Below are 17,567 nucleotides of genomic sequence, written 5' to 3'. Positions count from 1 at the left end.
GCTTAAAAAAAAAGTCAAAATTGAATTTTTTTGGTCAAAATTGAATTTTTGTGGACAAAATTGATTAAATTGGGGTTACAATTAAGAATTGGGTATAAATAGTTGAGGGTAATATTGGGATAAACATGAATGTTTCCTTTATTTATAATAAATATTAAAATGATGAGCTTATTGGTGAAAGAGATATAACCCCTAAACCTAGAATAATAAAGATCCTTGGTTGGGGACTTATGCACAAAAACCTCTAAAATGAAAGACACATGGAGTAAGTTTCTTTGATGGGTAAAATCCTAAATCCCTAGTGTTAAGAAAAATCTGGTTAATTAATTCTATGCTGCACCATGTGAATGTTACACGAATGATTTTTTACGGATGATCTACACACACCAATTTTGGTGTATGTGCGTGTTTGTGTATATATGAATGATAAAGATTTACTCAGTGTATTTCATCCCATATAGCATAGTATAACTTAGAAAATTTGCACCAAATCATCCTATGTTCTTTTTATTGTGTAAAACTCTCTCCGTAACATAGGAGGATTTGGTGCATATTCTTTTGCAACACAAGTGAGATTTATGCAAAATTAATTTAGAATTGAAATTGTTTTGTTAAAGTAAGTAATAAATTTATTGATTTACAGTATGAAAAAAAATAGAAGAGATGGAATTCGCAACGGATTTTCAAATTATTTATATTATTTTAACATATAATTAATCAAAAAAAAGAAAGAATATGAATATATGATCATTTTAATATTATAAATATATATTTTAGAAAATCAATTTCTTTTAAATACATTAACAAATTAAATCATATAAGCAAATCATATAAGAGTGGATATTCAATCCCATATTTAAAAGCAAAAGACCCCTAAGAGTGGATGTGTAAGAAGATTTATAGTTGAGGTGGTGGTTGTAATTATCCAATTAAAAGGAGTTTTGTTTTTGTAATTTGACTATACCTCAGGCAATTGGTTGTAATTTACCCCATATATATATATATATATATATATATATATATATATATATATATATATATATATATATATATATATATATATATATATATATATATATATATATCTTCAAAATTAGGTGTACGAAATCGTAAATGTGAATATTTTTGCTTTCTTAAGGGGGGACATAATTCCAAATACTTTAAAACACTAAGCTTGCAAGCATCCACACAATTTTACTTTCTCACCAAACAACTCCATTTCAATATCTTATGGACAACTAAAGGCTGTAGCCGAAGCGATCCAAAAGATACGGCCTGAGATAAAGAAAGAGAATGAACCATCTTCAAAATAGTGTCAGGGAGAAATTGATACAATTGAGGTTGAAGAACAGTCAAGCGAAGAAGATGTTTCTTGGAAAAAAACAGTGTTCTAGATATCGGTCGTGGCGGCCGAATCGGCCGCCATATTGGTGGCGGTCGTAAACCTTTACGATATTAGTTAGGCGATTTTAAAAAATCGGGTTTTGGACAGCAGGCGGTTTATGACGGTTATGGCGGTGTGAGTCGGGTCAAACCGGTATATCGGGTCAATAAATCGAAAAAAATATTATTTTTTTAATTAAAAGGAAAATAAGATAGGTTTTTTTTTTCTTTTCCAAATTTCAACCCAATTTCTTTTAATTAAAACCATCCCGATAACCGTTTTTTAGAACCTTACAACAACAAAAATGAGGCTCACCAAAAGGAAAACATCCAATGGAAAATTGAAGATTGTAGCCGACGCAATAGAGCGTACATACACTAAAGAAAGAGAAGAAACCAACCTCAAAAAACAATCTTAGGCAAATAGAGACAGTTGGACTTTAAGTGTTATCGGATTATTTTTTTCTTTTTTAATTTTTTTTTTGTTGAGATGGTAATCCGCAAAAAGGGGCGAAGTTTAATGCTGTTTACCATGATAATTTGATTAAGTACCGGATATAATTATCAATCTCGAATAAGCTCTTTTAATGTACTGTTGAATGATGTGACAAATTAAAAGGGTATATATGCCACCATTTTCGCGCTCGGTCGAAAACAATTTAAAATTTAAACCTTTAACAGTTGCTTGTTTAAAGAATCGTGATTATAATTAGTTTTCGTCTAAAGCTGATTTTCTGTTGTGCTCAGTATTCTGCTCTTTATTATAATCAGAGGCATATTCGTGCTTTCTAATCTTTGCCAAACTGCATGAACAGTTTGAATATTACGCGAGGAAAACAAATCATAAGCAATCATATTTACGGAGAAAAACGACATAAAATCGACAAATGCAACTAGAACAAGTCTAAGACAACACAAATAGCTTATGTGGAATCTCAAGAACATCCAAAAATAATTCAGATATTTCACCCATAAAAACATGGCATTTACCTCCTCCAAACATCTTCCGGAAATTAAATTGAAGCATCTTTACGAAATTCAAGCAATCTTGACATCTTAAATTGAAGCATCGTCTTTACGAAATAAAAATTCAATCGCATGATAGATGAATTTTCAAGAAGGAAAAAAAAAAAAGAAAATAGCTAATCTAAACTCATAAAGAACAAAGATCAACATTCAGAGCGAGAAATCAATTAAATTTTCTAAGGCCAGAAAACATCTCATCAATAATTAACTTGTACCATTCATAAGATGCTAATAATCATCAAAAAATCGAAACAGATTTATATATTCCAATTTCAAGAATCTCACAAAGGAAATATTCGATAAGATAAGTTGAAGTTTATTAAAAAAAAAAAAAAATCTGGTTTGCCAATAAAGTCAGAAAGGTTGAATACATCTGGATACAGTAACAACAATTTGACAAAACAAAAGTGCAATTAGAGCACAAATTCACTGAAAATAATCAAACTTCAACAGTGCCTCAAAATTTTCGTCTCTTTGATTTTGGAGAAAGTTCCACCTTATTAATAGTAAGTGCTTTGAGTACCAACGCCAAACTGGTTTGCCTGAATACTGAATAGAGATATATGTTAGTGCATTGTGACCTTGCTCAACTGCAACATGAACATAAACAAACACACTAACATGTTCCGAAACAACTATAGAAAGCCGGAAAAAAAAGAAGAAGAAAAAAAGGGCTGCATTCTTGCAATTTAATATAAGATAATTAACATAAACTATATTAGAGGTTTCATTTATTTATTTTCCAATAGTTACTCGCGTAAATTACTGTTGGCACCAAATTTATGTTAGTGAAGATTGAAGAAATCCGCCATACGTGGAAACTAAAGATTGGCAAAGATTTGTTTTCCATGTTTATTTTGGAATTAATTAGAGTCCTATTCTTGTAATATTTTTATTTGGACTTAGATTTATTTCGATGTATTATATTCTAGTTAGGTATCTTTTGTACTTATCTAGAATAGAAGTAGAAATCGACTAGGATTCTATTACCTAGTTAAATCGATTTCTTAGGGCCCAAGTTAGGTTTAGGGTGGTGATTTCGTGCCTATATAAGGCCCTCAACCTCATATGAGTCCTATGGAGCTTTAATAAGAAAAATCCCAACATAAAGGCTTTGAAGGGTGCAGCCCGTGCTGCAGCCCCGTCGGCACATCAGGTGTGGCAACATAACAGGTTTCTTCTACCAGGCCATAAAGAAGATCGGCGTTTCGGGAGAAGTTCTTAAAAGATCTCGGGAGAGGTCGATCCGCCGTTTGAAGGGAGTTCAACATTGGAGGAAGTCCAAGAGTGCGGAGGAGGAATTGCTTTGATTATCAACAAGTTTGAGTCGTGTGCAAGAACGGCGTATCACATAAAGAGGGAGTCTTTAGTGTTTTATTAAGTCCTATTAATGTACACTTAAATCTGAACTAGTTTTGCAAGTCCTCGTGGATGTAGGGTACATTTGTATCCGAACCACATTAAATTCTTGTGTTCTTTATTCTGCTTTTAGTAGGTTAGTTACTGTGACAACACAAGAATTCCGTTACCACACCTAATGTCGTAACACGTAGTCTGTCTCAACAGATGAGTGGACTTTGATAGGCATTTAAATTCAACAATTACAAAGCCTGACGATATTAATTTTGTACAAATTGTACTTACTTTCACCTGAAATGATGTTTAATTTGTAAAATTAGATCAAACATCAGCATAATAATATTTAAAAATGGAATGACTAACCTTGTGAAGAATCAACATCGTAGTCATGTCTGGATGTTCCCATCGTTACAGTGAAGAACGGACATTAAGTTCCAATGATCTTTCATCATCACCACGTTTGTCGTCAAAATCCTGTTTTATCTTGTTTGCAAAAGTCAAAACCATAGGGTTGCAATCGACTACTTGAATGTTTTCCAGAGATTTACCAAATGTGAGAGGGATCTCTTTTAACTTGTAGCAATATGCGATGCGAAGAACTACAATGGCTGGGGTGCATGAAGAATTTTGAAATGTCCATTGCTCCAGATCAATGTCTTCAATCTCAAGAATTATAAGCTTTTGGAATTCGCTGTCACGAACCTCCCACTTTGGGCCTCGAAAGGCATACCATTTCAAATAGAGATTTGTAAGATTTGGCAATGTAGAAATCTTTCTCATTTCTTCCCACTGATATCCTAAGCCACTCAAAACTAACACTTTAAGACCTGATGGGAAATTTGAAAGAGGAGCAAGTGGGGCAACAATCTCAGCCTTGAATGTAGCATTCAATACAATACATGCTAGTGATTTTAGTTGATGGAGATGGGAAATATGATCAAAGCAGCTCCAGGGTTGATCAATATTATCATGAGCCACTTTAATTGCAATACCTAACGTCGTTAGATTAGGGATTCTTTCAAAAATATCTTTGGTACAATTTTCAGGACTCACACCATTAAGTTCTAAGAGGTTTGGTAGGAGAGATCCTTCACGAGGATCTGATATTTTTCTGCCCCCAACATCAACTCTCTTCAATTCTTTCATATCCCATATGTCCATAGGCATATACGATGGATTATTTTCAACTATCAGTTGTTGACCGACGATCAACGACTCAAGGTTCCAAAGTTTGGATATGGAAGAAGGGATGTTCCCATTATAAGTGAGGGAAATGTATCTTAGTTGAACTAATTTCAAGAATTCTATTGGGAACTCGTAGAATCTGATGTTATAAGCTTGCAATATCCTTAGCAATCTTAATGTTTTTAAACAAAATGGTACAGGGTAATGATGATATGGGCCAGTACATAGGAGAGAGCGTACCGTTGAAGCAGATGCAATTGAGTTGTGCACATCTTCGATGGCAAATAAAACGCTATTGCGAATGCATAATCTGCGTTTGTATTTTATACCTTCTTCGGGTAAAGCATCCGCTTGACGATTTAAGGCATAGAAAAACTTGTTCCTGGAAGCTTCTTTGTTACACAAGTACCAAAAGGATGAATGGAGGAAATAACCAGATCCTTCAGTGGTTGTCATGATAACATTTTTGAGAGAAAGCTCATGCATGTAATGATAACAAGGCTATGTAGCGAACATCTCGACTATTTTTGAATGAGGAATTCGTTCACGAAATTGTTCAGCCGTGTAGATAAAGCCTTCAGCATAAAACAAGCTATACAAGATGAAGATCTCCGTAAAAAGTATCTTATGACGTTGAGGGTAAGTTCCCATGTAGAGAAAGCATGCTTTTAAACGTTGATCTAAATAGTCATAGCTTGGAAATAATACCTTTGACATTTGATCGTATGCATCCTTGTAAATTGAATCTTTTTTATCTGATACCTTGTTCCAGTACTCTGCTGTCTTGTCAACTTTGGAAAGGATGTCGGCAACTGTAACTATTGTAAGCGGAAGACCTTCACAATTCTCCGCAATCTTCTTTCCAGCTTTCTCCAGTTCGTACGGGCACGTTTCGTGACCGAATACCTTCTGACGAAGAAGATCCCAACTTTCTTTCTTATCAAGGAAGGGTATCGTACACTGACAATCAATTCCAATATCAGCTACTTCATCTAGCCTTGTTGTCATAAGTACTAAACTTTGATTATCATCGTCGGGAAATAATTCCATCAACTCAGAACAGATCTCTTTGGCCCATATATCATCCAACACGATCAAGTATCTCCGATCCTTTAGACTCTCGCACACCATCCTTTCCAACTCGGCTAATAGTTCTCCATCGATGTCAGTTATTCCAAGATCAGGATTCACTTGCATTAAAATATCCAGCAAGATGTGTTTGAAAAGATATTTAGGGCCTATGGTGACAAATGCACGTCTGCTGTAACAACTCACAATTGATGGATCTTGAAAAAGATTCTTGGCAAGAGTTGTCTTACCAATGCCCGCCATGCCCTTGATGGAAACAATCATCTGTGAAGGATCCATTAGAAAATCTCTGAGTTCAATAAATTCATCAGAAAATCCAATCATTGACTCATGGTTTCCACCAAAATCAATTATTGACGACGGGCCCACACGATCGTCTTCGTCTTCTTCTTGTTCTTCAGGAGAGGGATTGTGCAACTCGTGGATGTAGGCCGTCTTCATCTCCTTCACCGTTTCGATAAAGGAATCGACATCTTGATTTAGTTCTTGCAGGTCTACTGAGAATAACATTAATGGAGGATGAGTCTCATCTCCAATATGGTTTTCTTCAGATTGTGAATGAATCTGATCGAAGACATAGGATTCTATCGCATCTTCGAATTTGCATGCAACATCTATGATTTCTGCCTCCAAAGTTTTGACCATCTTCATGTTAATGGTGCTCCTCCATTTATCGAATTCTTCAAGAGCATCTTGGAATGAACAAACCTCCTCGTACAAAAGTTTTATGATTTGTGGGGATGAATTTTGAACAATCGAGATATGAGAGGAATTCAATAGGCGCTCAATTGTCAGCTTAAGACAACTAACAGCACCATGAGCCATCTCTCTCTCTCTCTCTCTGAGATTTCAGTAAACTGGTCTTATTATCATAAGCATTTGTTAAGGAAAAGGTGGGTTTATGTATGGGTGCAAAACGGATTAGAATAATTGAAGAGAAGTGAAAGGAGAAGAATGTATTGATTGATATAACTTGGTTTAATTTGATGAAATGGAATATGAGAAATGGATGAACTTTATAGAAATGGAAATTCACATAATGCATGAACCAATTATTTTATTCTTTTTTCTTGTTTTTTGAGTAAGCATAAGCATGAACTAATTAATCATAACATACATTATTATTAATAAATTGAAGAGTTTTGTGCATGATGTATATTAAATCCTCCTCCCACAAAAGAAAAAAGAAAAAAAAAAGAAGAAAAAGAGATAAATATTAAACTAAGACAGCTGTTCACGTTTCCCCATCATTAGACTAATCCTTTAATGTTGAAAAGCCGATAGATATACAATTGATTGAAAAATTAATATTTTTACCTATGTTGACTAACTTAAAGGGCATTACCAAAAGTCGTCTCTTGGTATTGTCATCATGGAGTTTGGTGCATCATTCATTTTACTATTACTCCCTTTGTTCCGCAGTAATGGTATCTTTTTAAAAGTATTTTTGTTTCTTATTATCTATTATTTTACATTTCCAATACTGTATTAATTGCATAATTATCAATTTTACCCTTATTAACTATCTCCAAAACTCTCTTACATTCTTTTTTTTTATTTTTCTAAAACCCTAAATGTAAACCCTAGTGAATAATATATTAAAAAATACAAAAAAGAGACACGTGGCAGCAGAAGACCCATCCGGTATTTATCACCGGATGTAGGGTCGAACAAATCGAAGTTAAGTAGCAAGTTGTCATTTTAAAAAAAAAAAAATTCCATCCATGTGAATGCATGTTATCAAATATGAGATATATCTGTGATCTTGACCTAATAATTGCCATTTTATATTTCCATGGAAACCACGTCCAACCATATTTTAATTACTCCCACATCGAATATCACTATAATTGAATATTACTCTATTTGACTATAGAACTACATTATATTAGAGAAAAACTATAGAACATACATGAGTATTACTCTATTTTGATATACAAATTCATCTATGAAATGTCTACTGGAGCTTCCTAACATGTAGGCATTCGTTCAAGAGCAAACTGACTGTCGATTTGAATTCTCAAGATGAAGTTATGAAATGTTTACGGGCAGCAGTAAATTCAGAAAAGCTCCATTAGTGATTCCGGACGACATTCGTGTTTCATGTTGTTCGGTGAATTAAAAATAGTATTTTTGAATCATATCTGAATCCCATTATAATTTTTAGATTTATTTTTTTATTATTACGCAATTAATAAAGAATTTATCATGAACGCATATTCAAAGCATTTTAAACCGTAAACAGAAATTTTATTTGAATTTTTGCGTTTGACGCGCTCGTGATGATTCTAGTTTCCCAACAACAACGACACAGTCTCCGTGTTAATTTGAATCCACAACCTCACTTCTCCCTGCAAAGTGCAAACTGATCAAAAATACAAATGAGTAGTACTTCTTGCAAATAAGTAGAGACTGCAAAAACTAATTTAAATGTCCATTCTAGAGGACTATACTAAAATGCGACCAAATTAAAAGGAGTAGAATGCATAACGGGTGTAGCCTGAATTTCTTCTGCCCTGCCCAAACAACTTGATGATGCTAAAAATAGATCACCTTAAGTAGTTGAGATCGAGGGAGCTGGGAGAGCAAAGTGGATCACTGCTCACGTGCTAGATGGTCCTGAGATACCTGCGAACAAAGAACACGTGAACTGGGCCGGGGGTTGATCCGGCGGAAACCCCTCCGACGCTCAAGTCAGACGTGCGGATAGTCGGTAATTGTAGAGAGAATTCGAATAGAAGAATTGATTGAATAATAATAGCGTACCTTCATTAAACAAACTTAAGTTGTATTTATACTCTATTGATTGGGCCGAGATCAATTTATCGGGCTCAACCTTATTCGAATGTGATTGGACTTCCGTAGAAATAGCTATTAAATTGGGCATGTGGCCCAGTAAATATAGGTCTATTGGGCTGGACCAATAGATATATCACAACTTTTTTTCCTTGACTAATAATATTCCACCTCAAAATAAAAGTAAAAAACTGGATTTTGTTGTATGTTAGTGGGGTTTTCTATCGTAACCACCCAACTCTTTATTTGATCATCAATCTATCCCATGTCTTACGTTAGTGATAGAGTAACTTCTCTTGGTGGTTTTTACAACTATATAATAAAACTCTCCCGGACCTCCCCAGTAACACACCCTTGATAATCTCTCTACCGATTTTTTGTCTTTCCATTTTCTCTCTATCTATTATTCTTGTTATAATTTATTTCTACGATCATCAAACCGAAGAGCAATATTATTAAGGTGATTTAAAACAAATTTCTATTTCTAAGGTTTTATTGTTGTAATTATTGGAGATATTAATATTAAATGATACATTTCACTAACAGCTTAAGCTTTTGGTTGAGATGGTCAATCAACATGGTATCAGAGCCAGACCAAATAAAAGGTCCTGAGTTCGAATCTCACAGTCACCCATTTAAAAATATTTCAAGTGCAAGACTTCAAATGTAATCTCCCCCTACACTTGAGGAGTTAAATAGAGGATCCATTCTAATTAAGATTGGAGAACTAAATAATCCAGGATCCATTCTAATTAAGATTGGAGAAATAAATAATCCCACTTGTTCTTAAGTATATTATTTTGATATAAAAAGTAATATTATTATCTACATTTTCCATGTGGTTCGTTGACTTGAAGACGTATTGACCAATAGGAAGTAGTGCTATAACAACATGCACGTTGAGATCATATACATATTAAATCATCTTTTAGCAGTCCCACTGTCCAAGAATCAAAACATAAGCCTTTTTTTTTTTTTTTTTTTTTTTTTCTTTTTGTAGTAAAAAAAAATGGATTAGCTTCTTGTCTTGTGATGAGATTCATTTGGACCTCCTCAACATATTCCGTGTATTTCTTTCTCGTGTTTGTCTTGGGGAATGGGCTCTCATATTTCTTTCATTTTTTTTTTCTTTCTCTAGTAAAAAAAATGGACTTCATAGTTGATTCAGTATTCTTGTCTTGTGATGAGATTCATTTGGACCTCCTCAACATATTCCGTGTATTTGTGTATGTATTTTTCTGTTTGTGTGTGTGTTTTCCCCTGAAAGAGAGAAGACCCCCTTTCTTTCTCGTGTCTCTCCTTGTCTTATTCCCTGCGTTGTCTTGGGGGCGTGCCCCAAAAATCAAGATGGAGAATGGGCTCTCATATTTGGGCTTAATAGCGTCATAGGATAATTGGGCCGGATCTTGGCTTGTAACTTTGGGCTTTGGTGAATCTAAGCCAATTCGCTATATAATTTGGGCTTAGGACAAATTAGCCCAAATCATCTACTTCCCCCAGTTCATCATGAGGAGTGCGGAGTAACTAATCGTGGAGAACTACGTTCTTGAGATGCTTTGACAAGGTGAAGAAATCGAACCAATCTACTCCCCCCAATTCGTCGGAAGAGGCGCGAAGTAACTAGTCACCCCGAGTTTGGTTTTTCTCTTCTTTTATTTTTTGGAACGAGATGTCGTTCTTCCCTCTATGAACAAATTACCGGTTACTTTAGTTCTTCCCTAATGCCATATTTTTCTTTTCACTCTGTATTTTACGACGTACATTGTTCATTATGACTTCAATATTCCATGCCTTTAAACCGAGTGCGACCGATATCGATCGCACTCCACTGTCGGATCGCACTCCTCTTTTGAATGCGAGATACCTCGTCTTATTCCTCTTTCGGATGCGAGATACCTCGTCTTACTCCTCTTTCGGATGCGAGATACCTCGTCTTACTCCAATGCGACCGATACCGATCGCACTCCTTTTTCGGATGCGAGATACCTCGCCTTACTCCTCTTTCGGATGCGAGATACCTCGTCTTACTTCTCTTTCGGATGCGTGATACCTCGTTTTACTCTAATTCGACCGATACCGATCGCATTCCTTTTTTCGGATGTGAGATACCTCGTCTTACTCCTCTTTCGGATGTGAGATACCTCGGCTTACTCCTCTTTCGGATGCGTGATACCTCGTTTTACTCTAATGCGACCGATACCGATCGCACTCCTTTTTTCGGATGTGAGATACCTCGTCTTACTCCTCTTTCGGATGAGAGATACCTCGTCTTACTCCAGTGCGATCGATACCGATCGCACTCCTTTTTCGTGCGGGGTCGATTCCTTTTTTATTGGTTATTTTTATGTTCAGGGTGCTAAATAACAAATTAAATTGTTATTTTGTTCAACCTCCAATCTAATTTCGAGCGAAACCAAGTGGAAAAAAATAAAATAATACCGGATTATTGGAAAAAACTATATTTTCTTACAAAATAAAATAAAATAAACCTTTATTACTAAATTATTCGATTGATGGATGTTTTATTGTAGATACAATTAGTAGAAATATTTGGAAGAAAATATCATTTTTCAAATAACTTGATAACCAAATAGCTTATGGATTTTTTATTTTTTATTTCTTATTTCATAAAATAATTTTTGTGATAAAAAATATAAATTTTAAATATGTTGATGAGATGTATTTTTATTTTTGCAATTTTATAGTTTCAAAATAATTGATGAATAAAAACATTGACTTCATATTTGTCCACCTGAAAAAATTTCACTAAAAATATTAAATCATCTTTAGTAGTTTTAAAAATTCATTCGGGGTGCATTATGCATGATTTATTGTGTTTCGAGTGTGCAAAGTGCTATTAATTTATTTCGAGGTGCAAAGTACCAAAATGATATATTTCAAGGGCGCAAAGTGGGATTCGTAATCTACAATCAAGGAGCGAGATTCGTAAGTTTGTTTAAACGTGGTCTATTGATATATATGGAAGAGATATCATGTATCTTTTATTTTTCAATCCTAAATATATCTGACTTATAACTAAGGGCCTCTTTGGTTGGAGGGCTTCGAAATATAGAGAGGGATGGGATGGTTAATATTGAGATAGAAGTGTTGACAAGTTATACTTACTATGACATTTGGTTCGTGATATTATCTCGGTACTAATAATCCCCAGACTAACAATACGCCGTTTTGTGTACTTGATTCCTGTGGACATAATTGGTAATTTCCGTAAAAGCCCTTCACATATTGTATAATAATATATCATGTTTTCATAAAGCCCCAATCAACTGCAATTTTTAACCACAATTTCGAACCCTAAATTGGAAATCGGTGAAAAATAATAATCTGCCATTCAATCGAGTTAAATCGTTGAATTCGTTACATCATCATGAGTTCTGGTAGTAGTAGCTCCCATCGGAGAACGGGCAGCAACAATTTCAGCGGAGTGAAGATAAATCGGGAAATGCCAAGATATTGCGATTGCGGGTACATGGTCGCCGTACAAACTTCATGGACGGCTACAAACCCAGGACGCCGGTTCGTAGCTTGCCCTGAACGGGGGGTAAGTTGTTTCCCCATTAAATCAAAATTTATGGATTTATTTTAAGTAATTAGGTTTATGTATTACTGAACCTTAATGACCGCGATTTTGATGTTGGGCAACTGTTGGGTTAGAAGTTAAAACCAGAGAACGGCTATTGCAATTGTTTGTTAGTGTTATTCAGTGGTTCTTCAACATTGGAACCCTTATTTTAAGATTTTGGTTTATGCAATGAATTATCTGGTGTCGTATTAAATGCCTTGTTCTTAATTATCACAACTGAAAATTTCAACGCTGCTAATCTGGTGTCGTAATGTAAGGAATAATTTAAACATTAGTTCGTAATGTACTGACTTATTTTAATTTCTAGTTCATATTCGTACAATATGTTTGATGCTACCGAATTGAACATACAATTTCAGGTTAGTGGTTGTCGTTTTTTCAATTGGTGTGATCCTGAAATGTGTGATAGATCGAAGCAAATTATACCAGGCTTGCTCAAGAGAATCAACTATTTGGAGGCGCAAGTTCCATTGGAAGTCTCCGCGTTGGTTAACAAGATATCGTATTTGGAATCCCAATTGCAGCAGCAGAGTGATGGGAATGGGGGGAAGCGGGGATCTTGGTTTATGTCGGCCCGTTTAGTTTTCTGGGCGGCTTCGGTATCAGTTGCTGCTTTCCTCTTTTATTATGTGGTTGTGTTGTAATATGTTCTGCTGTACATATATGAAACGATATGTACTCTGCATAAAATTGAATAGAGTACTTTTTGTATTGGCAAAACCAATGACAGTAGCAGCATTTGTATTGCGTACTATATATGATACTAATATTTCAGCTTTCAAATATTAGGACTACGTCGTAATATTTATTTCATTGTGTTTTAAATGACTTTTGCAAAATGGAGAATAATATGAAATAACAACCATATGGATAATAAATATAACCATCCGACTTAACATACGCAAAATAGTACTTCCAAGAAGGTGACGTACTACTCCAAAATTCGGAATCTTACTTCCGCGGTTTTAACACATACTTAAAACAATAAAATAAACAAACATACTTGGATCAGACTAGCAGATAAAAAAAAATAACAAAATAAAATAAGTGTTCTTAACAACGAAATAGAAATATCCAAATTCAGATTATACATAGCCTTAAATATAAAACGTTATCGTTACGGGGAGCGAAATTCGGGTACTTCAAGCTGATCCACGTCACCTGCGAATGGAATGAGTGCACGATTTTCCGGAGGAACCTGTTGAGGATCAACAATCTCGCCATCATCCCCTCCGTGAATGATGATTGGATTATCGCGATGGTATCCGGTGAAACCTTGAAAGTTGGCTACGGGAGCTTCTTTGTCTTCGAACACGTATTTGCATTGTTCGTAGAACTGAAATCCATTCACCCTAAACGCCCTCTCCTCTTCCGTCTCCTACAAATGGAATGCATCTTGTTACGTTATTATCACTGATTAACAATATATTAAATGAAGCACATAAAAAGAAAAAACTTCCAAATCTTACACGACGGTCCAAATGCCAAAAACTTCTATCCAATGTCACCTTCCTCTTCGAGCGGATGAACGTCACACCATCCTGCGCGATGTATCCCTTAAATGCTAAGTAACGTTTTCGAATCCATTCCAATCTCCATTTGATGTCAACCTCCGCAAAGTTTCTTGAGAAATGATAGTTCATTGTCATGATAACTTCGAATAGGAGGTCTTCGGACGCGTCTTCGTTTTGCAACGTATCCACGGAGCGTGAAAATCTGGCAGCGGCATTCATTAGGCACTCATCGTACGCAACGGGCCACGATTCAATGTTCATCCTTGCCAAGTGAACCTGATTGAGGGTTCTCGGTCTTGACATTACACCTAAACAATGGAAGATGAATTAATTTGATGCAACATACTACACCGAAACAAGATTAACAAATATATAATTTAACGGACGTCAAAATAAAACTGCCAAAATTATTCAAACCTTACAAAGTTGATGAACGCAACGAGTGCAATTTCTGATTTAGCAAATGTGTACGCAAACTCCACAAGTTGTACCCGAAATAAATGGAGCCCTAAATGAATTTAATGTAAAAAAGTAGAGGCATTGATTGGTTGAAGCAATCGGTCATATTCGCCGGTTGATGTACACGTCAATACAATGTATTTGTATTGTGTGTTTAATGCATGATAATAAATTTAGGCTGCAAAGAAATGATTAATCACTGTTCACGGGAGCTCTTAATGCACACCTAACCATTGTCTATTCGAATTCTTCCCCACTTTCACTCAAGAAGAATTAAAGTTCCTCCGACTTGTCATCTGCAATAAGTAGTTGTAATCCTGCAAATTCCATTAAACCACCCCTTTTTTTCAATTAAAAACGTCAAAAAATGACAATTGAAAGACAATGATGGGATAGAATGACATGGTAAATAATACCAAATCTGCACTTCACCTCTAGAAAATTTTGTGTTAATACTTTAAATTCATATTACTGCTACCGAAATAAATTGTATACATTAAGATGCTTACCTAACTGCTTAATGACCTATTTGAATTACTTATATATGCGGAGTTTTTGTATAACAAGTTCAAACAAATGTAAGTGCTTAATCCCATATACATAGTTAGCATGGCTCCAAAAAAGAAACCGATTTGTAGGCAAGAAGATTTTCTATACGAGTTAGAGTGGACTGAAGCAATCGATGACTATTTTGTGGAGTTACTGACGTGGGAATCTAGTCTGCACAATTTCGACCGTAATGGGGCAAATACTCTTGCCCTATTGAGTTGTCAAGAGTTGATTCAGCACAAATTCGACAAGTGGTTCTCATACAAGCATTTGAATAAGAAGATGATGTTATTAAAAAAGAGGTTTGTTACGTTTCATTGGATATTGTCACAAGAAGGGGTAGCATATAATGCAACCACTAACATCATCTCTGTATCCAAAGAAGTGTGGAAGCATATATTAAAGGTTTGTACGTAACCCTAAATTTAGTTAGTATTATTTTCCTAACAAACATTAAGTACTTAAATATAACTTAATTTTATTTTTCAGACAAGTCATTATGCCGGAGCTTACAACCCCGTTGGTGAAATACGGTATGACGACTTGAAGTGTATCTTTGGAAGTGACCCCGTGGATAACCCAAATGACGGTGAGGAGATTATCATTCTGTCTTCCGATGAGGATGAGCCAAAAAAGAATGACGAACTGAATATAGGTGGTGTAGCAAATGCAATTGGAGCGGACCGATTTGGAGTCAATGCTCATGCATTTGACCTAATGGCCCAACAAGAGTTTGCCAACGTTGTCCCTAATGATGCCAGGACGGTCATCAACATTTCTTCGAGTGTATGGGGCGATGGTGATTTAGATATGATGCCTCACCAAAACTACGTATCCGATTCCGAGGGTTCAAGGGACACCGAAGTAAGCACGGCCAACTCACGTTTTGTGGATCAACCTTACGCCAAGGGTAGTTCTATGTTGAGATCGAGGGCTGATTATGCAAACAAATTCATGCCTTTCGGTACTCCAAAGAGCTCGACCGCTTCAAACAAACCACCGTTGGGCGCATTTTATACCCCTGAAAACAATGGAATGTGAAGGTTTGCGTAATTGGGATTTAAATGATATGTTTGTTTTGTGCATGTGCCATAGGTTACGTGCTTGTGTTGTAGAATAGTACGTAACATATTTGCATGAAGTATTTGTTTGCCTTTTTATAGTATGTAGGCAAACTGATATCCGTTTTGGTATTTGTTTACAATGTGTAATGCCTGCTTATAGTAGGTAGACAAACTATTTTGTGTTCGTGAAATGTTTGGTATTGCCACTATTAGTGCTATGTTTTTCAATTCGATCTTTATAAGCTTTGTTTTGTCAATTAAAAACACATTACCGTATACAATGATACAAAATATAGCAAGGTATTGGGGAAATTATAATATCATATAATCAAGAGTCGGGTCAAACATAAAGTCGTACATAAATAAAGTTCACCAGAAGCAGCAAAATGCAAATGTATCATTACATTAATGTTCATATTAAAATCCAAATAACCATTTAATACCGCCCTTCTAAGATCAATTCCACCATATTTGCTTTGTGGTCCTCACTCAAACAGAAAAATATGTCTAGGTCTTTGCTATTGTCACAAATTCTGGAAGTGACTTTGAGCCTTTCCTCGAAAGTGAGATGTTGCAAGTTTTCGAGGGCATCAAACACTTGTTTCCGTGCAGTAGACACATCTTTCTCGAAGCCCATACGGCTTACAAGTTCGTTCATTTGGGACTCCATTTTCTCAAAAAACTTAGACGTCATCTCAATATACCCACTTTCAATCGCGTCAACGCGTGGCCGCTTCTTCGATTTGGATTTAGATTTTGCAGAAGTTGCTTCATCAGCTCGGCTGAATGTTTGGTATTGTGAGTAGTTATCGGATCGTGAAGGATCCACTTGTGGGACGTATTCGTCGTCGTTGGAACAAGGTTCTTTCCCTTTCGAGTTGGTGACCAAATCGTTGATGGCTTCGACAAACGTTTCAGCATGTTCACCTGTGGCACGGTCCTTTCCAAAGACCGTAGTCCAGTCTTTGTAAAATGGCCATGACTTGTACCTCATGGAACGGGCATTAGCATCCGTCTAAGTAAACATGGCAAAAAAAATACTACTTAAAAATGCGTATTATAAAATCAGTGCATTGAACCCCATGAATTATGAAAAAGGATTTAGTAGTTTGATCTACCTTTACGTACTCTTGCCAAACTTGTTCGTCAATGACTTCAATGGTATTGTTTGTTTCATTCCAGCCGAATCCCGACCTCGATAACATTGTGCTTAGCGATGCGTAATGTTTTTTCCACACGTGTATCTTAGAATGGATATGTGGGGTTGCTTTGAGGTCGGTACCGGGGAATTTTTGTACCATATATTGTTCAAGAGTTCCTAGAAACCCAGTTTTAAATCCATTTTCACATTTCCATCCCCTCGAGACAATATCTTTCAACCCTAATATTAAAGTCTGCTCTTCAACAACTGTCCAACTACGTCTGTTATTGATGACACCATTCTTATTGTTTGTACCTTTTTTCGAACCAGCATTAGATTCCATGATTCCTGAATTTGTTGACGTCAATATGTTAACAAAAAGGAAGTCTTACAAACAA

The 17,567-nt window shown here is 35.5% G+C and overlaps 4 protein-coding genes across 4 annotated transcripts; 1 reads left to right on the top strand and 3 right to left on the bottom strand.

The window, feature by feature from the left end:
* Window positions 1-4,176: 4,176 nt before the first annotated feature.
* On the bottom strand, window positions 4,177-5,409 carry LOC148771298 (putative late blight resistance protein homolog R1A-10). Its single transcript, XM_088817583.1, has one exon. It carries the CDS (start codon window positions 5,407-5,409, stop codon window positions 4,177-4,179), a length of 1,233 nt encoding a protein of 410 aa, XP_088673709.1.
* Window positions 5,410-5,454: 45 nt separating this feature from the next.
* On the bottom strand, window positions 5,455-6,867 carry LOC148771297 (putative late blight resistance protein homolog R1C-3). Its single transcript, XM_088817582.1, has one exon. It carries the CDS (start codon window positions 6,865-6,867, stop codon window positions 5,455-5,457), a length of 1,413 nt encoding a protein of 470 aa, XP_088673708.1.
* A 5,359-nt stretch (window positions 6,868-12,226) lies between these two features.
* On the top strand, window positions 12,227-13,086 carry LOC148771296 (uncharacterized). Its single transcript, XM_088817581.1, has 2 exons — window positions 12,227-12,400; window positions 12,802-13,086. Exons 1-2 carry the CDS (start codon window positions 12,227-12,229, stop codon window positions 13,084-13,086), a joined length of 459 nt encoding a protein of 152 aa, XP_088673707.1.
* Window positions 13,087-16,464: 3,378 nt separating this feature from the next.
* On the bottom strand, window positions 16,465-17,567 carry LOC148771295 (uncharacterized). The gene is made up of 2 exons (XM_088817580.1): window positions 17,147-17,567; window positions 16,465-17,043 (listed from the first exon to the last, which is right to left on the bottom strand). Exons 1-2 carry the CDS (start codon window positions 17,510-17,512, stop codon window positions 16,465-16,467), a joined length of 945 nt encoding a protein of 314 aa, XP_088673706.1. The 5' UTR covers window positions 17,513-17,567.

The sequence above is a fragment of the Erythranthe guttata genome, chromosome 4 (genome assembly GCF_056151865.1).
Source record: "Erythranthe guttata isolate IM_541 chromosome 4, IM_541, whole genome shotgun sequence".
Taxonomy (NCBI): Eukaryota; Viridiplantae; Streptophyta; class Magnoliopsida; order Lamiales; family Phrymaceae; genus Erythranthe; species Erythranthe guttata.
This window is presented reverse-complemented; position numbering and strand designations above follow the sequence as displayed.